At 43.7% G+C, this 23324-nt stretch overlaps 1 protein-coding gene across 2 annotated transcripts; it reads right to left on the minus strand.

The window, feature by feature from the left end:
• Nucleotides 1-82: 82 nt before the first annotated feature.
• On the minus strand, nucleotides 83-23047 carry parga (poly (ADP-ribose) glycohydrolase a). 2 transcript variants are annotated; one of them, XM_076018487.1, is made up of 18 exons: nucleotides 22921-23047; nucleotides 22189-22249; nucleotides 21387-22025; nucleotides 21167-21269; nucleotides 20505-20627; nucleotides 20310-20390; nucleotides 19445-19519; nucleotides 15497-15589; nucleotides 13829-13983; nucleotides 10920-10999; nucleotides 10761-10821; nucleotides 10434-10509; nucleotides 8180-8327; nucleotides 5012-5090; nucleotides 4802-4910; nucleotides 4261-4366; nucleotides 2418-2546; nucleotides 83-1325 (listed from the first exon to the last, which is right to left on the minus strand). In XM_076018487.1, the coding sequence occupies exons 2-18, from the start codon at nucleotides 22203-22205 to the stop codon at nucleotides 1153-1155; spliced, it is 2247 nt and encodes a 748-aa protein (XP_075874602.1). In that variant the 5' UTR covers nucleotides 22206-22249; nucleotides 22921-23047; the 3' UTR covers nucleotides 83-1152. The 2 variants fall into 2 exon arrangements, with proteins under 2 accessions (XP_075874602.1, XP_075874601.1); XM_076018486.1 differs by having other exon boundaries at nucleotides 22834-22977.
• Between the last annotated feature and the right edge of the window lie 277 nt (nucleotides 23048-23324).

A 23324-nucleotide genomic window follows, 5' to 3' on the forward strand; every position in this document is an offset into this window, starting at 1 on the left:
AAACATTTTTTCCCAGAACTAAAGAGCTTGTCTCATACTATAATTTGGTAATAAGTTACACATATGAATTTCAACAGAGATGTCTTATTTTAACACGATATATTTTAATTAATAAATCATAACAAAAAGAGTACAGCCAAAGAATCTAAAGTACAGTTCTATGCAATACATTTTTAGTCTTTAATCTATGAACCCATTGTTAAATAGAACCCACACTGTCAATTGGAAATTCCAGTAAATAATATAAACCATAAAGACATCCCCCAAAGGAAGCGTTGGGTAAAAACATTTACAAAATTAAAATTAGAGAAGGTTCTTCTCTACCTGCTCCCTTTTGATTTGTATATACAGTGTTAATACTGTGCATGATCATGAATACACGGTACCTGGACATGATTAGTAACCATCCTAGATGCAAAAGTCAGTGATTAAAGTGACCAGATTCTTTTTTTTTTCTTCATGTTAGATGACTCCCACATTAATGGCCATCTACTCAATAGTGTGACTCGATAAAGATAACGTGCTTTATGGAGCGCCGACATCATAATGGATACAAAAGAGCAGCATATATTTCTGTAATATCTGACTGATAAATGTTACCCATGCATAGAGTACTGTATGGCATCGCATCGTCTCTCCGACATTCGCCCTCGCCACTGCCTGGGTAGGTGAAAGAATAGGAACAACATGAGTGGATGAGATTATAATGTCCCGGATTATCATCTGAGAAAAGTGTCCACACCATGCATAATGACATGTATTCTGGTCATGTGTTGTTGTTGTTGTTTTAACTACTGTAGTTTGTGAGAACAGGACAATTTGACACCGCACTTGGACTACAGAAAAGGCCAAACAGCAACCAGGATTTACTATTGCTATACGTCTCTGAAAGATTTCACCCACGTGGCGACAAACTACAAGGCTCCAATAATACCACCAAAGAAGGCAAAAGTGTGTTTTGGTAGTAAGCGTGTTGCAAATGCAAACTCAGAAGGGAACCTGTGTGTGTGTGTGTGTGTGTGTGTGTGTGTGTGTGTGTGTGTGTCAGAAAGAGATAAAGTGGTCTGGAGGGGTTGAGAGCACACTGAGTTTTTTTTTCTTTTTTCTTTTTTTAACCTGGAGTCTCTTTAACGCGTCGAGCGGCGGCGGCGGCTAATGAGAGTTTGACGTTCCGGGGGACATCCTGGAATCCCCGGCAGAGTCGGCGACGGCGCCCGCGGAAACTTTCTCGTGGATGAAACTGTAGAGCGTGAGGACGGGCCGGGCGGTGCGGCAGTTCTTGCAGATCAGGCTGTAGTACTGGTTGAAAAGGCTGTAGAGCGTGCCTGAGTGTGGGAGGAGGAGAGAGATTGATTAGGGTGAAGAGTGGAGGGGGAGGGGGAAAAAAAAACAGCGGCGGGAATAAAATAAGATTTGAGAGGACAAGATAAGAAAAAAAATAAATAAAAAGGACAAACGGGCGGAGAGTCACGGAACAAACCGGAGGGACAAACACTGTAATGGTGGGAGAAGAAGAAAAATGAAAGAGCGTCTGGGCTCATTTATAAACGGCGCGGGCGTACAGGCAGCCTTTTCACTCTCTCTCTCTCTCTCCCTCCCTCCCTCTCTCTCTCTCTCTCTCTCTCTCTCTCTGCAGCTCCACTTTAGGAAATGGATGGCTGGAGGGGTATTTCTCTGAAAGGCTTCAATAAATGTCAGCGCAAGAGAAATGAAAGAGGGAGGGGGAGGGGTAGAGGGGAGGTGGGGTTTCGACTCAGGCAGTAATCCAGGAGCTGAATGGACGGGCCGAGCCGACGGGACGGAATAACTTAACACGGAGTCGGGGAGAAACTGCCTTCCGTTACTCAGGGGTGGACTCACCCTCCCCAGTAATGACGCCGGGGCGAGGACGACCTCCGATTGGCTGCACCCTCCCCCCCCCCGAGCCTGTGACAGCCCCACGTGACCTCACCCACTGGCTGGTTTTCACCGCCACTCTGGCTCATTATGGGATTTACTGAGGCGGGGTTGACGGGGGACGATAGCCAGCAGACACCAGAGAAAACTTTTTTTTTTTTTTTTGCCACAGTTCGAGCGTGGATGCCGGAATAGCAATATAGCAAGGTGCCGATTTTTTTTCCAGTGGCCACTCGAGGTACTGCAGCAAAAAAATCCCATGGGTCCAAAAGGATATTTAGAATGCCTTTATTAATCCCACAGTGGGGAAATTTGCATAATTACAGCAACAGTATAGCGCTGGATGGAAAGTTATATTAATACAAGGCAATAAAAAATAAGTAGGGTATAAAATGAAAAAAAACCATGCTGTGTCTCCGCTCGTTCTGATTGGTTGCATCCCGATGTATCGCGGCATGGTGTGAAGTGCGCATGCTCCGTGTGCCCTTTAATTCTACATTGAAATGAATGGGTCGCCTTACCGACGGAGACTCTGTTGTCGGTGAGGAAGGAGTGCATCTGGTGGACGTCCCTCATGAGCTGGGCGTCTCCGAACGTGAAGTACGCCATTTCCCGGCCCGCCTCGGCCGCGGCCATCAGCTGGATCAGCGCTGAAATGAGAAAAAAAACAAAAAAAACGGAGACAAAGCACGAGGGCCGTTAATGGCGCTGTTGCTTTTCCGGAAAATACCCATAATGAACGACTCACTGACTGATGAAATCAAGCGATTGGTTAATAAGCGGGATCAGCTACTGGCTTCGGGGCGCGCACGCACAGGCCTGAGTGACAGGGGCAATTTGTATCAGACGGGTAAATAATCCGCAACAGCTCCAATCTTGTTGCTGTTGCATATGAGCTCTGACGACTCTTTAAATATTTAAGCGGAATGAATATTGATTCAAGATTAGCCGCGTGGAATGACCGTCATTCCCGCAAAGCAGCTACATTGTCTTTAGAGGAACAGTGCAGCCATCTCACGTCGGCCCCAGGACGATGATGTAAAGCATGAAGAGCGCCCGCTAAAAATACCAGCGATGCTAAATCCAGGGATAATGGGCCCTGGGAGGCTGGGAGCTAATATCGCTCAAAGAGGGCAGCCGCACGAATGAAATGCAGAGCTTCCTCGTCAGGGCACGCAGGGGGTGCGCAAAATCAAAGTTAACACAAAACGATTATTTGCAAGCGGCGTAAACCAGGCACCGATAAAGATAAAGCTGCCGTTAAAGCTACTAATAGATATAGAAACAGAATTATCAATAATGGAGGCAGCATTTTGCGGAGATCAAAGAGAAGAGGGCCGGGTGTACAGTGCGGTGGCGGAGGGCAGCGGACAGTCGGCGAGGCCTTTTGCTTATCAAGAGTGATGTTGTTCCAGTCCGCTGAGGCCGGCGTCAGCCCGGATTTATGGCGTCCCCGGCTCGTAATCAATTGCCCTTTTAATGGAAAACATAAATGTGCGGCAGCTGATCAATAAGGGAGGGGAGGGACGAGGTAAGTGACACCCTGGGAGAGCTGGTAATTGCCCAGAGGGGTTCGAGAGAGAGAGAGAGAGAGGGAGGGAGAGAGAGAGAGAGAGAGAGAGAGAGAGAGGGAGGGAGAGAGAGAGAGCGAGCTGGAGAATGAAGAGGAGCTGCTGATGTTTATTTTAACAGTCGTTAGTTAATCTTCATGCTCGACCAGAGCGACGCCTTGAATTAAATGCTCTTTTTGCACAAGTGCGCTTGCGCAAAAGTGGCTGCAGCGCCTTCTGTATTCATCGTGAACCCCACATGAGTGTATCATTGAGAACGTGGCAACATGAGAACGCCTTCGAGTTCACAGAAACTCCCCCGAGGGCCATTGTCTGTTTGAGAGGAGACGCAGCGAGGCGACAGGCTGCATCAACACTTCAGGTAATTAACAGAACGCAGCCCACTGTGTGGCGCCGAGTTGTGTCCTTTGCCGTTTTGAGACACGTGATTGGCTTAGGCCTTAACTTCAGTCGCCACAGCAGATCTGCAGTAAATCTGTAAGAATGAACAGGAAATGCTGCATCTTTTTGCATTACTAAATGCAGGATTTGGTCTGAACCCAGCCTTGATGGTCAATGACTCACTCTGGATTTATACTTTTATACTATATATTTATTATTACATCACTACAGAGTAAATAAAGTCAGTGGATCGATTAGGAACCTTTAACCAGGAATTACATCCCGAAGACGCAGAACTCGATTTCTACTGTTTGCTTCAAGTGTACAACAGGGCCGAGTTGGTGGCAGATCTGCCCCCTCTTTTGAAATCTCCGCCTCACACACAGATCTTCTGCTTCGCCAGCAGTGATACCTTTGAGTCGCGTGTCTCCACCGAAAGCTCCGCATCCCCAGTTTCCTGTGGCGACCGCAGGGAGGTGCTTGCTCTTGACGTTACTCCGGGAGAATCCGCAGTAAGCCTGAACAGGGCGGTGGGGTGAGGAGGGGTGGGGCGGGGCGGGGCAGGAAGAAAAAAATTTTAAATCGAGAAAATTAAATTAGGGCTTAAAATTCACAGTGTGGCCTATTAAGATCTAAGCTGGACATCAAAAGGCACATGTAACAATGATGTTGTCAGTGTTGTTCGCCTCAGGCTGCACTTAGAGCTATTTAGTGCATGCAGTCAAGCCTTTGTACATGCACACGTGCATAATATCCCCTCCGCTTTCCTTCTCAGAATTAAAACGTTGTGAACAAAAGCAGTGGGACGTTAAATAGGTGTCGTGCAGAACCGTTAGGTAAGTCCTTCCATTTAGCTCAGGTCGTCCAAAAGCTAAAGTAACCCCTTGGGAAACTCACTGGTTGTTATAGTCCAACAAAGTCTCTTACCAAATATGTCCAAATTTGCCTCTCACCTTGTTGAGCTCTCTCAAGATCTTCTCGGGGAAGAACTGCTCCAGGAAGTTCCGTAATTTAAGGGCGTCAATAGCCACGATTTCTGTACACCGCCTCTGCCACTCGTCCCTAAAAGTAAAAGAGGGAGGAGGTAGAGGTCATTTGAGCCATCGAGTGTATATGTATTTTTAAGTAAGAGTAAAAGGGAAAATGTAACATTAAAAAATGACCTGGGAGTCTCGTCCTTGTGGCTTTCCTTCCAGATATAACTCTCAGCGTAGCCGGAATATTTACTGTACTGTTCGGTTCCTGGGACGGAAGAGTGAATGCGAGGGAGAAATATTAAAAACTCAGACTTTGAATCACACAGAAGAACCAAAATCAGTCTCACTGCCGCGTAAATCATATTTTGTATTTTCTTTGCTCCCTATGTGAGTGCGCAGTTTGAGCCTGTATTGGATTGTCATAAATAAAGGCCATTGATTTAATAAGTAATCCGCTTTGGGGTTTGAGATGAAAAGCTCTCGGCTCTAATAGGAAAATATGGTTTGAGGGGGGAAAAAAGGGAGCGAGTCATGGAGAAGAATTTGAAAAGCCTGGCATGAAACACGAGGAATCATTTAGTAATTAAATCATGGAGGGAGTAAAGACAACGTCATAAATATCAAACAATGTTTTTTTTTCTTTTTGCTGTTTCCTGAATCTGCAGTGGACGTCAATCAAAGAGACTCAATGGAGAGTGGAGACTGCCTCAAACAGCCATCCACTGCCTCCAACCTTCCTTCGATCACGTTCTTCAGCTTTCTCTGTGTGGCTGTGTAAAGCAAACCCTGTTAAACTGCAGTAGGCTCCCATTGGTGAGGCCCTGGGGACGGACAGTGTGAATTTCATTGTGATTGTGGATTAAAGTGAGCACGCAGTGGTTTTAGGAGAAGGACACGCACTCCTGTACGCAAAATGATTTTGATGACAACGCCCCTTAAACCTTTGTAACAATGCAAAGCACAGTGACAGGATAAGAAAACTGAAAAATCTGAGGATGAAAAAACAAAAACAGCATATAGATACTGTACATATTTGGACATCATACAAAAAATATTAAATAAAGGTCAATTCCAAGGAGAAAGACATCTTGTAGATAAAACCATGAGAAAAAGTGGGGAAAATTTTGTTCAATGATTTCTATTTTCATGGACAGTGTTTCATCTTTATATATACATGTTCGGTTCAGTCTCACTGAATTCTTCTCAACTGTACTATTTCATTCATGAAATGTATGTTGGTGCAATGGAGAGAGTAGAATAATAAAAAAAAGGGAAGAAGAATCGATAATGATCTGGTGTGCGGCCAGCAACAGTACACGTAGCCAGTTACAGGAAGTACCTTTTAACCCAGCCTTTAACAAGAGGCGGCCCAATGTCTTCTTTCACCTTCCTCCAATTTATCCTGCCCACCCTTTCAAGCTCACGCGGTGACATCACCAGATGACGTCAAGGCTCTCTAAATTCTGAACCATTAAAAAAAAACAAAAAAAAACACAGACACGGACGCAGTCGTTTGAGCACTTTGAGGGGAAAGAACCTAACGACCGGGGATCAGCTGGGACAGAGGAAGGCGCGGACCTGACGACGAACCACTGCATATGTGCAGAGAATAGTCAAAACAGCTTGAATGAATCTATGGCACAAGAAGCCCATTACATTAGTGCAGCGATGACCTTAGTTGCGCTATAAATTCCTTTCTGTCTAAATGTAATAAAGTTAAGTGGATGGAAGGCGGAGGTGGAGGCGGAGGAGGAGGAGTGGGAGGAGAGGGGGGAGGGTGGCAGAGTAATGGGCAGCGGAGGGGGCGGTGACTCACGACTGAAGGTGACTTCGAGAAGACGCAAGTTTCACGGAGGACAACGCGGCGCCATGCGAGACGGACAGCGGTTGGAGCGAATGGGACGCAGCTCCTTTTACACACACTGAATGAATGCTTCTTGTGTCTTTTTTTTTTTTATCTGTTGCTTGTACTTAGATCTTGTGCACTGCAATTAGGTTTTGGGTCTGGACCTTTTACGGCTCTTTATCTATCGCGTAATAAAATTAGGTAAAGAAAACTGTAGACGGTGCCTATTAGACAACACAAACTCCCAACCTGCACACGAATTCAAGTCGCCCCAACCCAAATCTAACAAGCCTGTTTTGACCTTTGTGTGTGAAACCTTTTTGAGTTCATGGATACAGGTAGGGAATAATGCATGTCTTGATGTCAAATGGATGGATTCATAACAATTTGAAAATGTGTAGATTCATGTATTGAGGGGCAAAATACATCATGATTATAAGGATAAATGATTAAATTGTGAATCAATTATGAAAAAATAATGTAAAGCATATTTTGTTTTGTTGTGGGTTTTTTTCTCCCATTTTGATCTTGTATTAATAATATTACAGGTAATCTCATGGACTGCATAGGATAGGGAAGCTTTGGCTTCAGTATACTGCTTTCTTCGTTTACAGAGTTGTTTTATTATTGTTGTGAGTGTATATAATGTGCAATTTTTTTTGGAAGGTTATTTTTCCTTTTTGTCAGTTGATTGCATAAGATTGCATTATCTTACACTGCAAACGAAAATAAACTATTCACTCATTCATAACAGTATCGATACCTAGTATGCAAGTCCTGGCAGTCAGACAATCAGCACTTGTTGATTCTTCAAAACTATTATTACTACCAGCTGGAAAAATGAATGACGCTCGTATAAATCAGTTGATGAAATCATTGATGACAAGATAAATCATGTAATGGGGGTGTGCGCCGCTGTGACGTTAAACAAAAAGCAAGCAACGGCTGCTGTTTTTTATTTTTAGAACCTGAGCTGTCGAAGTGGCTCCATGATTTAAACCAGCGCTTGCCTTTACTTTGATTAGTGGTGGGCGAGGCAGAAGGAGGGGAGGGGAGAAAAAAATAAAAGAGGATGGCCAGAGGAGGATGAGGAGGTGGAATAAGAGAGCAGAACATTTAGCCAGGCTGACCGAGGTAAAGTGAGTTGGAGGGTGAAAAATAGAGCAATTCTGTTGGGAAGAAATGAAGGATAATCGGGCAGTGCCGACTAAATCAATGCAATGGATTTAACTTCGGACTGGATGGAGGGACGCGAGGAGGAAATGAATGGAAGCCAACAAACGCACTGAGCTCAGCCAGCAAAAGAAAATAAGTCAAGTGGCGAAACAGAAGGCAAGATCAGTCAGTGCTGTGTCTTCCATTGGATGGCCAGTCAGATACATAGTGTTGGATTTTATTGAGATGAGGGTGGAAATGCATGGAAAAATGACTCTGTGTGTGTGTGTGTGTGTATGTGTGTGTGTGTGTGTGTGTGTGTGTGTGTGTGTGTGTGTGTGTGTGTCACAAACCTGTGATTATCAGGCATTCGTTGTGTTCCAGCGCTTCAGTAAACAGCCGGGAGACGATGAGCTCGGGGTTGATGACGAACCTGATCTCTTCCTGGACCAAACCGTTTCCTGTGACGCCGCCACCCACAAACCTGTTCGCAAAGTCCACCTAACAGAATAAAAATGGTAAACAGGCAGCAAAAGCCAAAGTAGCTCATTTTCATGCTTCATGCCGATTAAGCAAGGGGTCGTAAAATCAAGTTGTCTGAACTCAACTCCCGACTACCAAGTATATTTTCTATCTTTAGCAGCTTAATCTTTTCTTACAGAAGATCGCGCACAGCCAAACACCTGATTGATTTCATGTTTATCATTCTGCCCTTTTCCTTTTCCCATTCAGTGCCGCTGAAAAGACCAGTTACGTCTAGCCTCTGTCACACGCATTATTTGAACAAATGTATCTATTACGGTCTCCTTATTACCTGTCACTGCCCGGGTCAATTAACACAGATAAATGTCCGAGCATCACTGCACGACTTCCTGCGTGTGAATAATCAAATCAGGGAGCCATGGCAAAACAAAACACGAGAAAATCTGGAACGATAATTCCAACGAACAATAAATTCCGCTAATTGCTGTGAGCGGCGTGTGAGTGCGGTCGGGCCTTCTTACTCTTTAAACACTGGAGCCTATTAGCACCACGGTGCTTCCCAATCTGTCATGACTCAGCCTGGCAATGGGGAAAAGCGGCAGTTCGCCAAAAGCTAAATGTGACTTTTGCTAACTGCTCGATATAGCAGAAACAATGCAAGCAGCGAAGTGAGTCATGTACTGTGTGCTTTGAAAAAGATGAAAAAAAAAAAACATTTAAAAACTGTTTTGTATCAATGGAAACCTCAAATGCACATTTTCCAGTAATCTTTTTGTCAGAAAGACAGAGCAAAAAATCTGAAATTCTATATTTCACTTGCTAACTAATTAAGAAGGGGTGGGATCAGATAACTTTTACTTCCTCCCACTCCTTTTCAGACATGTGAATGAGATCCATGTCCTTTTGGTCAGGTCTGTCTTGTCATTTAATTATCTTATTTTATTGCTTTCTATTTATATTTTTGTCTGCATTAATGCATAGTAATCTTTTTTTCATGTTTGAAATAAATAAATACTGGGTCACTGGGTGGCATCAGTAAAAAAAAATTCCCCATCATAAACATATATAAATATAGTATATGTATTATATATAAATACTGTATTCCACAATTAATCAGCCAATGGAACTCTTGAATATAGAAATCAAAAATAATAGTCAATCAGCAGAATGGGCATACAATGCACCGACTGTATTTTATTGTTTAACTTGGTGGAATATTTTAGTGGCTCGACGCCATAAAAAGGCCACTCCCTGTTTTCGTTGCATGTCTAAGAGGGCAGCCCGTTAGAGTGCCGCTGTTGAAATAAATAAATAAATAAGTAAAAAAGGCTGTCAGAGGTGAAGGTTCCTGCTCAGTGGCCCACGGCGACGTCAATCTGTGACAGGGAGTGTGTTTGTATGTGCATGTGTGTTTTTGCGTTGTCCAACCAGTCGCTCAACTCCTCACCTCCCTCGCCCTCCTCCTCCCCACCGCCGCCGCCACATATCACCTCCTGACAGAATGACAGCCCACTTCTGGCCCATTGCAACGCCAGACGCGCAGTCTTTGGGCCGGGCCTGTTGAGGTAGCCATCAATCCCGCCACCCGCAGGACTCCCAGCCCACTGGGTTATCCCACCCTCATGAAACCCCTGTCATTTTTCTCCCTCCACACACCCGCTACTCCCTCATCCCCCACCCCAGGGTTCCTTCCGCCACCCTCGACTCTCTGAACTACTCAAGTGTTTACATGAGCTGTCAAGCAATGCAAAAAATGAAATACGATAGAAAAATAGGGAAGAGAGCCAATGTGGTGTAAGGACACTTGATTGAATGTGGTTTGGCAACGGGTTTGCGACACAGAAACAAAAATGATGCAATTTTTGCGACATAATGATGGCCAAGTTCCTGCATGTGTATTTTTAAACAGAAGCACCACAGTTGAAACACGAGTACAAAGGGCAACTAAAAAAAACAGATAATACATGCAAGCATTAAGCTTTAGAACATCTAAAATTCTTCTACACTTTCTTTCCCCATTCTTTGCCATTTTTAACTTTCTTATGGGTTTTGTCACACCTCAATAATTTGGCTAATTTGTTGATAACTTGTCTTTTGTTGCATAGCCTCAAAATGGATGTTTACCTGCAACATCCCATATCCATTCTCCTCAATGGTTCCCTCACAAGTGATGTGTAGGCGGGTCAACTGTTTCTGGGAGCTAAAGGGAAAAACAAAATTAAAAACAAAATTAGCAACGCTTTTTTCAGTTCAAATATTTTGAATCTAGGGATTATTAAGAGAAGAAGAACAGTTTGACTGACATTTGCTCAAAGCAAAGCTGGGGACGAATCTGCATCTTCACTCACATACTGTTAATTCTATGCAGATTTGTTTACTCTGGTGTAAGACATTTGAGCACACTGTCTGTGAAATAACATTTTGCTATGACAGCAGAAAGGAGAGTGGTACCTTTCCCAGTTTGTAGGACTGCTTATTGATTGTCTTGTGAACGTAACAAGACCTTTGGGCCCTGGGGGAGGGGGGAGAAAAAAGAAAAAGCAGTCTCATCTCTGCTTAAAAATGAAATAATACATAGTGGAACATTAAAAATTATGTTTTGGTGCTCACTTGTCTGCGTAACTCTCCTGAAGTAACACAGCAGGGTTTTCAATTTCTCAATTTTTCTCGACGAAGAGCCTTCAAATAACCTGAAAGAAATAAGAAAACACAAAACACCAAGTTTGGCAAATAAAGCACAGGGAGTTTTTTTTCATCTCTGAAAAATAACAAAGCTCACGTTTTATTTCAATATATTGTTCGAGTATTAGCGACGGAGTAATCGTGATGAGAGACATGGAAGGTTTCCTCTGGAGACATTATCTATAGCTCACTGCATAACCATGTTAAGGCACGGCACGAGCGAGGTCAAGCCTTTAAACTGGTACGATGTCTCTGCCATGCAATGGCCCTGCATGAGGACCTGGTTCAGTCCACTAGAGTTAACATGAACCTCTGCAGAGGGAGGGATGGAGGAGGAAAACAGACAGATAAACGGCTCAGACACCTTAAATCTCTGCACACTTAAAATCTTTAAGGCACGCTGGTTATTAGGCGAAAATTCATTTCCTTTTTAAAACTAAGAGCAGGGAGAGCAGGAGAGAGGAAGAGCGGATGCATGTCCCCACTGTTGACAATGCTTGGAAAAGTCCTCATCCCTACCCCGCCATAATCCAATTTCTGGCTAAATGCACCCTGGAGGACGACCCAACTGCGGCAGCACAAGCGGATAAGGATGCGCATCAGCGGTACGAGTATGAATTAAATGTTGCCGAAGACATAGGGGCAGGTAATTAAGAGAGATTTACTCCCAAACTGTATTGCAGATTTTCCCTTTTTTGGTTTGTTTGTTTGCCGCATTATATTCTGTCACAAGCCAACGGATGAGCTTTTTAAGACTTCGCCGGTAATGAGCTTTCCGAGGTTTCCCTGTGTCATTCTTTTCACCGAAAAAAAAAAAGACGCAAGCTGAGGAGGCGCGACTGGCTTCTTTGCTCCCACTCAATTCTATCCATCACTTAATGGAGGACAAACCTTGACAGTTCTGCCAAAACAGCAATCAGCAGATTGCCTGCTGCTCTGCCTGGCCGAGACCGAGCACCCACTGCAGACGATAAGCAAAGTGACGGACACTCCCTCAATTACGGAGGGAGGGGTTGGGGGAGGAGGCGGGCCGGTAACGATCCAGGGCCCATTTAAGAGCTGCACTGGTTGTCTCGTCTCATCTTCTCAGATACACCAAGAGGTTTTTTTTCCCCCCCCCTCCAACTCTACCCGTCCGCCTTCCTGTATTTCGCTGCGGGCAGAAATGCTGATAGTGAAGGCAGACCCACGTGCCTGTGACAAAGTGCTGGCATGAGTCTGAATAAGGCCGCCCCCAGCCCCTCCCATTGCCACTGGAATCAATGCTAACATTATTACTGAAGCCTCGTTACTTTGCCTGCCTCCAACATTTGATTTGCGGCAAGGTTGCGTGCTCGTGAGTGTGTGTGTGTCTTTCTGTGTGCAAGGTAAAATCACTCATTATCAATGTGACAATAACTGGTATTTTTTTAAAAAGAATACGACTTGATCCCAAAGGAAGGAGAGCTGATTCAACTCAGAGAGCAGCTAAAGCACATGCACACACCAGGAATTATATCAAAACCATCACAACGCAGTTGTCGATTGAATCAAATGTCATGGAGCTCTTTGCTCCAGGGCAAATATTGTGAAGTCTCAGGTTGAGGAGAAACAGTCACAAGTAAATATTCAGTGCTACATAACTGAATGCAACAATTCAGATTCTAGGTTCTGTGTTTTTTTTTCCTACACTTTAATAGGGATAAATGCAGCATGGACGTCTGCAGTCAGGAGAAAAACTGACTGCAGAAGCAACAAACTGAAAATACTTTAGAATAATAAAAAGTGATCCAACTACTGTAGTTTATTCCGCTTGGTATTAACTTTGTACACTGTCTGGACATGGAAATCAGGTAAATAAAACATGGCAGGTGTAGCAGCGTTTTCAAGGCAGTAGTGCCCCCTCATGGAAATCATAATTTCTTCCCTCAGTTGTATGATTATGACCAGCAGGTGCACTCTCTGAAAAGCTCCTTTTCTGATTGAATGATGGATGCGAAAGTGAAAACAGCTGGAGAATAATTGATCCTGAAGTGCCAATAAAAATCTGGCATTATTTAGTAAAAAAAAAAAACAGTACTGCCACTGAATCAAGTCTGACAACAAAACAAGAGCCAACAATGACGTGGCCTCAAAATCAATAAGTGGTCTTAAGAGGGACTTGCAATGTAGATGAATAGTAGTAGTACTCAAACGTATTTATTTATGTGTTTATTAATTAATTTACTCATTCATTAATTCTGTTGGCCCAGAGACGAGCAAAATTCTGTATTCCTTGGTTTTAGCCTCAGCCACATAAGAAGATGTTTGTGGGGCAACTGTAGCAATCCATTTATTGGTAAATCCTGCACTTACGCAATTTGATGACATTCTACCTCTAAGTTAGCATTAATAAGGTGATAATAAATGCACCTTCTTCATGTTAAGGTGAGAATAAAATATCTCACTGTGCATTTATTGCCGTAACTAAATACAATAAGACATGAGCTGTGTTTATATCGGTGGCATAACAGCGATAACCTCCCATAACCCTGACTCTCAGCCACGGAAGCAAAATAATGGGATACTGAGCTCCATGAGACTGCCGCCTTGTCAACATTCCACGGCCACTCATCCAGACTGGCTTCAGAAACGCTCCCAGCCAGCACGATAGAAGCTCGGCACGCCCACTACAGTGGCAGCAGGGGTGGGGGGGGTGAGAGTGGAGCGCTGAACCAGCGCACCATACACACACAGCCCGGTGGATCAAGTGTGAACACTGTGTGCTAACCACAACGTGTTTAATTAATCCAAAGAGCTGCCCGTGTGCCTGTTTCTTGCGTGATGTGCGCCGTGTCCGCCTTGGTGCCTGCCTTTACCTGTAGAAGTTGATCTCAGGGTAGTTGCAGTACTCGGACTTGCGGGAGTTGCGTCGGGGGAATGTGCAGAAGAAGGCGTTGGCCAGCAGACAGGCGATCTGTTCTTGAGACAGCGTCAGGGAGTGGTTCATCCTCGCCTTGAGCAGGGGGATCGGCTGAAAACCCCAAGAGCACAAACGGACACACGCAATCAAAATTCACGGCACCGACATGAGCACCAAGGTCCAAGAGACGCACACGGGGGTGATGTGGGTTCAGCGCTGCGATTCTGAGGGCAAGTGGGGGCAGATAATTAGTATAGCGATCCAGCGAGCAGAGGAGACCCATTAGGAAAATGGTGTTAGTAATTACGGTCCTGGTTTTTTGCTCTTCCCCCCGGTGCGTTCAGTCACACACTCGGGAGCCATCCATCTTCACTGATTAGGGCTAAAGAGCCTCCCAAGGCTGCCCAGTTAGCAGATCAATAGCCGCTGCAATAGCACACATCAACATTAGCCCCGGCACTGCGTACTGTACTGTAAAAAGGCAGAAGGGCTTTATTATCAAACCACCACAGATATACGTTGGATAAATAGCTCCATGAAATTGCCAGGTAAAGAAACATACCAAAGCAAATGGAACATTTTGTGACGCCCTTTGCATTTATGGCGTGTGCCCAGCGGGTAAAGAGCAATCATAAAGCGAATAAGGCGAGTAGACAAACCCACTGTGTATCACATTAAGTGGACCTGTTGGAACATGGGACGTCATTTTAGCCTGACACAGGCGCAATGTGGATGCAAAATACATCTCGTCCACCAAGAGAAGCCACGAGCGGCTAACTCTAATTTTTGCTTGGTTGTTAATTACCACTTCTGAACAACCCATAATAATATCTTCAGGTGGAGCTGGACTCACAGGGTTTTCTTTAAGAGAAGCAAGTGGCAGCTGTTTTGTTTTTTTTACCATCAAAATTTTGGTCACCCTGGATTCTCTGGACTCCCCTCACAACTGGAAGGACGGCTAAAACCCCACCAAGAGTGAGAGCTGCATGACTGTAACTTTATGTAATTAAACTGAGGTCTGAAATAGCTAAGTGGATTACAAAAATACCAAGCATGGCATTCTTGCGCTGTGGTAATTGATGTCAGAGAATGGATATTGAGACAAATGGGGATGACATTTAAAGGATCTCTGACATTGATCAGCCCCATTTATTGTGAATGAAAGCTCAGGCCTGTGAGATGTAATGGGGGAGGGGGGGGAACATCAGGCTTCCATTTCCCGGAATATATTGCCTATATGGGTAACGGCTGGTGCCGCGGTCCAGGGTAATAGATAGAATTTTTAAATTTCATAAGCATATCACATCAGATGGATGGCTGGTCATGAGGCAGACCTCTCCTCTCTGTCAGCCCCCCCGCCTCTAATGAAGCAGTTGTAGATATGGACCCTTGCGGGGGAATTCATTATCTGGCAGCTGTAAATTGTGAGCTGATCTTGTTTAACACACACCGCTTTAGTGCCGTCGGCCTGGTGACCGAACAGACTTATATCCTCCCTACTGTTAAACAAATCACATCTTTAAAATTGACTCCGTTGACTCCTCCCACCTGCCACTTTGCATAGACCATGTGTGTGAGGCAGCGGGGGAGGAAGACAAACTGAAACAAGGTCAGCAGTACTCACCATTGTGCAGAGACTGGGGCCTCTGAGTGCCAGGTCCACCATCGCTGGGAAAACAACCTCAAACAGGTGCTGTGCCTCGCAGTGATCAAGACACTACATGTGAGAGACAGGAGACAAACAGGGAGGGAGATTGATTAACATGATTTACACAGGAGTTACTCTTAGTTACTCTTACTCTCTTAGTTAATTATGTGATTATATTAAGCGCTAGGTACGGGTTGACTGTAAAATGAATTGCCATTCTGGGAATAACCACGTTTTCCTAAACTGAATGCCATGATTTCATGCGATAGTTGCACTTTAGAGTTCAGTCAGTTTTTGAAGCATTAAGCCTGGCTTATATGACTGTTTAGTCAAAGGTCATAACCCAATATTGGTGGCCAATAAAGGAAGGATGGTAAGCAAAGGATGGATGCTCAGGTTTTCTTATATCTAATGAGAAAAGTGTCTGTAATAATGAAAGTAATAAAGGTTTATTGTTTTTGCAGCGAGCACCGAGCTCGCTACCTGTCAATAAGTCCCGTCAGCAAATGAAACTACCGTTCCACCTCACAGCTGTACGTCCATCATATTGGACTTTTCATCCATGTCCACGGACATGTAACACATGTACTGGCAGACAGAAAGCCTTGGGCAGATGGTGCACCAGCAAGCCACGATATTTACAGAAGCAATAACGGTGCGGTGGGCTACAGTGCTCAATTACGTTGTAGAACCACAGCCAGAAAAGCGTTGCGCAAAATATCACAACCAGTGAAAGATGAGCTGTGGTTAGCTGTGGTTTAAACCTCAGGTGAATGATGCTATTTATTTGCACCTCTTATTTAATGTATTTATTTAATCCAAGTTAGTAAGTAAGTTTCGTATGAGCTAAACTCGAGGGTGCTTTGAGCATTTCTTTTCGTGCCGCAACAATGAGGGACACTATCTGGCTCCTGCAAGCTTAACACATAGATGGACAAGCCAAAAAAAATGTATCGGGTGCCTCTGGAGTGGGGGAAGAAAGGGAAACCCCGCAGACCTTCTCAAGTCACGACGCAGATCGTGTCCAGCGAGGAACCACCATCAATCTGGGTGCGAGCCCCGAGCGGCAACAGTGCCCATACTTCAGCCTGTGGCTTACCTCAGCATCCGTGTGCAAAGCCCTCTAAAATAAACACCAAGTTATTCCATCATAGGCTCAGATTTACCGCGCGATCAATTACGGGCGTAGTGGTTTTGGGATGCTGTCGCCATCAATCACGGGCCACGTTCTACCAAGGTGCGCAAGCAAGGAAGCTCCCGCTGATTAAATGGAAACCCTGGAGCAAATGCAAATGACCAATTGTGGAGAGAGTGGCAGGGGTGACTGGATTTCCACAGCCTGGAGTCTTGGGCGGGTGATTCGGGTCCGGGGGAGAGGGGAGGGCGTTTGTACGGCCACAGAGCAGGTCTGACTAAATGCTGTCAGGAGTAATGAGCTGGCAGACATCATAAAGCACCCCTGTGGGACTAATAGATGGCAGCTGGTGATGCAGCAAAATGAGGGTGGAAGGATGATCCGCTCAGCTCTTCCAGTGGCTGCAGGGCGCTATCACAGGGGCGAGGCTGCACGTGCAAACTGCACCTTTTACGTCAGTGTCGCACAATTAATATGAAATATAGATATATATACATCTATATGTATAAAAAACGTTAAAAAAAACCAACTGTAAATGTAAAAATATGACAACTTCCTTTTTTAGAGGAATTTACTTGTCTTGCTTCTCGACTCCACCAAAACAGATGAAGGCCAATTGAGGCAGTTTCTGTGAATTTTATGATGCATAAGAAAACGCCGCTTTACACAGTTGACACTGATTCAATCCCTTTGTTTTTTACATTTAAATTTTTTAATTCTCTTTAGCTGATGCTTTGTCAAACTTCAGATAAACCAAGCATTTGTTTTGTAATATAGAAATGATACAGTTGAGAAAATCAAGCCATCAGGAAAGCCATGACAGTGTGTGAATGGCCCTGTGTGTGTACCTAGCGCAGACACAAACCCACAATTCATCAGAAAGTGACACAGCGACAGCTTTATCTGGTGGCCGAGGAACCACTAAGACAATTTCGAGACAAGCCTTGATTTGGATAACGGTTTTCCTTCCTCTGTGGCTGTTACACATCGAGTGAGGCGTCGCTCAGTGGCCCGGGAAACGGGAAGGAGATGTTCCTTCTCCACAACCAAACCAGTGTTGCAAAGCAAGAATCCAATACGCTAATGTCTGCGATGCTGTGCAACGGTGACAGGAATTGTGTCGGAATAATTGTTTTAGAGGAGCGGCATCTTATTGTGTCACTTACTAATGAAGTAGGTTAAACAAGAAGAACGGTCCGAGAAGAATCCAAGCGACTCCTCGACACATTAGTCTGGGTGCAAATGATGAATGTCTGTCGAGGGTGTGTGGCTGCTCTGGAATGACAGCTGTTTATCATTCCTGCTCAATATGCTGCAGTGACGCTCTGAACGCACCAATTTGCATCAATCACACCATACATTTAATGCAACAAGTTTTTTTTTCTCCTTTATGTCCTTGGACTCTATTGGCAGAGCACAACACTTTTGTTGACGGAAACTAGATTTATTTATATCTTGCTGCCTCATGCCTCTACAGAAAAAAAAGCAGTAAGCGGCAGAGCTGCCTCCTGGAGGGGCGGGGTTTCACTTGGCTTTACTCAGCAACCTCCTGGATTTAATGGAGCCTTTTAATAAGATTAAGCTATAAAATGTCCCAGGCGGCTATTGATCACGCAAAGGCGCGACTTCACTCTGATAAATTATTGTAAAGATTAAGGAGAAGACCGCTTTGGAGCGGGCCAGGATTTAGCTGAGTAATCATTGCTGAACAGAAACACAATATGCTTAATATCTATCAGGATAGACTCTAAGTACTTACTTGAAAAAGCTTCACTGCAATACCGATCCTGTTTCTAAGCTCTCCAATTAGAAGTATTACTTAGAGCGATTTTAATGATGAGCTGCAAGCTTTTAACCGAAATTGTTTTGATGTCTATTCAAACGGTCGGATATCTTTTTTTAAAGGCTTTTGATGGGAATAAACAGTGTATGCAGAACTTATTATGCAGAGGTGTGTTAGTGGTATTTTCTTGAGAAATACCCTAAAATTGCAGGTCACTAATTTAGAATTAAAAAGACAGGATGAGTCTTGCAGAGGTGTGAATCGTGGACTAACAGTCTAGTCAAAGCATGGGAATTGCTAAAGAACAAACAAACAAACAAATAAATAAATAATGTGACGAGACAAAAAAAGGAAAAAGAAAGAAGGAAGGAAGAAAAGAAATAAAGAAAGATTCCCGTGGTTCACCTACAACAGCTGCTGCTGCCACGGTCTGTGCTCATCTGTTCTTACTGCATGAATCGTGTTTGCTCCCATGAGAGTCCCAGGTACTGGGAGGGGACGACGCACACTGATGAGTTGCAGTCAAACACAGAAAAGTAGTCCTCCTCCCTTGCGATAAAGCTTATAGTCTAGTTTCAGATCCCCTTTTATGGTACACGAGGATGATTTTCAAAGACATGAGAAACTGCACTGCCGCAAACAAACTGGCAGCATCTGCTGGCAAAGTTCACGGGGGACTGACTGTCAAATGTGATACACACAAGGGGCTCCAATTTACTCTTTTGGTATTTATTTTTCTGCCAATTATACTGAAATGCAAGTATAAAAGTCTGTTGTTAGACAGGACAGGACAAAAAAGCCACCCAGAAAAGTGATGATCCCAATTCAAGGAACCAATGTTGAGGGAAGGTGCGTGAAGGCAGACAGATGATCACCCAGCAACGAGACAAGTATTGTCAGGAACTGTGACTCAATTAGCTATAGGATATATTTTAATCTCTCCGATTTTTTTTTCTGGACAAACCTATTCGTGAGATTGTGCAACGTTCATGTTTTTACAGCTTACCTCTGTGCAAAGAAGGTTGAGGGCGGTGAAGTCCCATCTCTTTGCATGGGCGGTGTTGTATCTTAATATCGCATCCTGTTCAGAAAAATGAGCAGTTACATACTTAGAAAGTTCAATTTTGAAACTTTTAACCTGAAAGATTTACCCAGCAATGCATTTAGAATTACAGGTTCTACCCTACATTGCCAGTGGCCACTTTATTGCAAATTCTGCCACCAAGTGGTTATTTGTGGAATAGGTTTTATTTTAACTGAGCTGAGATTCCAATGGCAAATGAGCCAATACAGGTTTATCAAACTTACACTACCAGGCAAATGTTTGGACACACCCTATGAATTTAATGTCTTTTATTTCATTCACATGACTATTGACATTGCAGTTTCTTACTGAAGGCATCAAACCACATATGAACACACAGGGAATTATGTAGGAAACAATAAAAGTGTAAAATAACTCAAACACGTTTTATATTTAAATTCTTCAAAATAGCGACCTTTCGTAAAAATCATATTCAAAGTTATCTAACATGTTTTTCTTTGCTGCATAATTACATATATGTTGCTGATTTATTTGACGTCTTCAGTATATCTCTGCAGTGTACAAAGTTGTAAAGATAAAAATGGTGTGTCCAAACTTTTGACTGATAGTGTATGTCATGACATTAGGTCAGCTGTGCATAAGCATAATTTAATACTACCCATAAGAGTGAACTCTAATTACATTTAAGTAAATATGGAGGTTTATAGGCTCATAAACCAAAACATGAAACAGTGCAAATACATGATAAAAATGCAATTTCACATTAAAAAAAACCTGCAAATATAGACCACTACTAAAACAAAATCTGAATTACAATCTCTCTTACCCTGACGTCCAGTGAACTCTTGAATCCTGCCCTCAAGGAAGTTTGGATAAGATCCCACCGACTTTGGACGCCGCCTCCATCCTACAGAACAAAACGAAACGACAATTTGCTTCGACTGAAACAAAAGGCAAAGAATAGATTTCCTGTCGTGTTTCTCCAAGACGTGCAAAGACTTGATGAGATACTGTCACATACCTCAGTCTCCACAGGAAACAGATTCTTCTCCGAACAGGGCATCTTCACAGACACATCATCCCATGCGTCTTTAAACTTGCTGGGGTATGGCAAAGGGAATTCTGTCACGTTGATGAGATCTGTCTGTAAAAGGGAGGCAGAAAAAAAAGAACACTTTTATTGGTGACTGCCGCGCACTTGGTTTAATTTGGCCACCCGCGGAAATTAGGACCACAGGCCTGCATTTACAACTGATAAAACAAAACCAATTAGTAATTTCCCAAGAGAAAACATTTAGAGAAGGCATGCAAGCTTGATGTGTCTTTCAATAATAGTCATTAGCTCTGCTTTCGGGTGGCCGAGGAAGTTTTCGTGATTTAAATATGCAGAAGGCACAGCTTTTTGAAAACAACACGCTGTCTTTGGTGGCAGTGTGGAGTCCTCCTGAGAGGCCACTCGTGGAGGGGGCACTCTTGATAGGAGCTTTACTGACAAGAGCCCCTCTGGGGTTTAATAGAGGCCAGTTCCTCTGCTCAGATCTGTCTCCCTTTTCTTCCACTTGACTGTTTTTTGTTTTCCACATTTTTCACTCTAATTAGGATTTTACACACATCACAAAGCCTGGGAACTTTATTTTATATAACAATGTGGAACTTCCACAAGCAGAACAAGTGAATACTCACTCTGACAGTGGCAGTGTGTTGAGGCACTACTTTCAGGTAAGACAAAGGGGGCGCACACTGAGGCATCCTGTTCAGCTCATCTATCGGCGTCCCCAACCACACACTTCAAATATGACAAGACAGAATAGACAAAGAAAATCAGGTCAATACATCACAAGTTGTGTCACAATAGCAAAGATGATTCATTTTAACCAATAAATAATATGAACTGGGGGGATACCTTTCAGAAATTCCACCCGACTGGCTCTCGGAAAAGTCCTGGCTCATCATTTCACATGTGCTGCTGCAGTCTGACACCTCAGCGTCCCCCCTTCCCATGGCGTCTAGAGGGGCTTTGTCTTTGGACGAACACTCAGAGTCACAGTCTTGTACTAATGGCTGAGATTCCATTACCTGAGACTCTGTAAAGCTAGAGTCCAGTCCACACGTTGCGCCATACTGATCTTTGTCCGGACTGCTGTTGACGAGCATGCCTTTAGAAAGAGGGCTGTCTGGACTCTGCATGTCCACCTCACAATGTGTGTTTGCACCTTTCATGGTTGATTTGGCAGGCTGGTTAGGTGCAACACAGCTTGCTTTAACAGGGTGAGGACCAGGTGAGCTGGATCTCTTTGTTTTCTGCCCATTTGAACAGTGAGCTGTGTTGCTTCTGTTGCCTGGAGTTACAGATTCATTCAGTCCGCCTACAGACCCACAGTCCATCGTGTCCTGAGAAGACTCATCAACTTGCGTGTTCTCTGTTAGCGTGCAGTCTTCTGCCATGTCCTGGTTTTTGGTCCTGGAGAAAATTTCGTCTTTTCTTTCTGTCGTGTTTGGGAAATTATCCGTCACGTCTTCAGGTTTGACTTCAGTAATCAAACTGCACAAAAGAAACAGAAAGAGGGACTGTCTTGAGTCTGTATTCTTTGAGTGTAATATTGTAAAATAGAATAAACCATGCAAGTAAGGAATCAGTTTGAGTGGAGCCATTGACAAAAATCACTTAAAACACGGAGAACCCAACACTACAATGACTTATTTACCTTCCTGGAGAATCCATGTCTTCGTCTATTCTTCAATATAAATCAGAAGAACCAGAAACAGCTGTTTGCGGGGAGAGAAACAGTGACATGCTTAAGAAGATTTCACTGGTGAACAAATTTACCAGTCTTTGTTTACGTCACTATTCTAGCGATCCTCTCGCCGCAATCACAGGAGGAAATTGCTGGAATGGCTTAATTCACGACCAAAATCCAACCACTGACACAAGAGAACGGTATTCGTCACTGACAGCCAATATTTGTTAGCTCCCGTGTAAACACATCCCAGAGACAACAGCTGCTGCTGTTTGGCTGAACAAAGCTACAGAAAGAGCTAGCTAACTGTGACAAGCCACCCTTCCGCGTTGGATTTTGTCCTTCACGGTGAAACCGTTACCGGGTTTTAGTGCCTAAACATTCTTATTTATTTACTTATTTTACTGCGGACGATTCCCTTGCAGCTTTCGTGCGGTCCCAATACTCAATACTGCGAGGCAATTCAACCTTTCCTTAGCCGACTTAGCTTTGATTAGCTTGTCATTTAAAACCGCTAGCTTACAGGAGCAAGCTCCGATTCCGACATCCTCTGTGTAATAGAAACTAATTAGTCAAGCAGCTGCGTGATGAAAATGAAGAATTGCAACTTACAAACGTGCCCCTCTGGTATACGTCTCACTTCGGGGTGAGACGTATTACATAATTATTACATTATTTTTAATACACAATTTCTCCTACCGCCCAACGTAAATCCTCCCCGTCCACTTTTACATGTTGCATGGTTTTCGTCGGCGGCTCCTATTGTTTGATGACATGAAATCTGACGAATCAAAACATTGTTATGAGCAAAAAGGGGCGGGGCTTAACCTTGGTATCCAAGCGACAAGGTCAAAAAGGAGTTTGTTGTCGTGCATCTCTTAAAGAAGCACCATCCCCGTGCAAGACGGAGCAAGCGGTGGGGAGTGTTGGGAAACGCAAAAACGGTAATTTCTAAGGGTATTATTGTTTAGTTAATGGAAAATGGAAATATTTCCAAATGACCCTGTAAGTACGTTTAACTTAGCTTCACTTTTATTTTTTTATTTATTTATTTTGCCAATTGTTAAACATTCACTTGGTCTTTTAATTCATAATTTTGCACT

This window comes from Nelusetta ayraudi, unplaced genomic scaffold, assembly GCF_046127955.1.
Source record: "Nelusetta ayraudi isolate G7.1 ecotype Tasmania unplaced genomic scaffold, CSIRO-AGI_Nayr_v1 ptg000008l, whole genome shotgun sequence".
Classification (NCBI taxonomy): domain Eukaryota; kingdom Metazoa; phylum Chordata; class Actinopteri; order Tetraodontiformes; family Monacanthidae; genus Nelusetta; species Nelusetta ayraudi.

Coding starts and splice junctions, on each gene's coding strand:
- parga (XM_076018487.1), bottom strand. Junction 20,391..20,504: donor TGTTTCCTGTGGAGACTGAG/GTATGTGACAGT, acceptor TTTGTTCTGTAG/GATGGAGGCGGCGTCCAAAG. Junction 19,520..20,309: donor AGAGTTCACTGGACGTCAGG/GTAAGAGAGATT, acceptor TTTTCTGAACAG/GATGCGATATTAAGATACAA.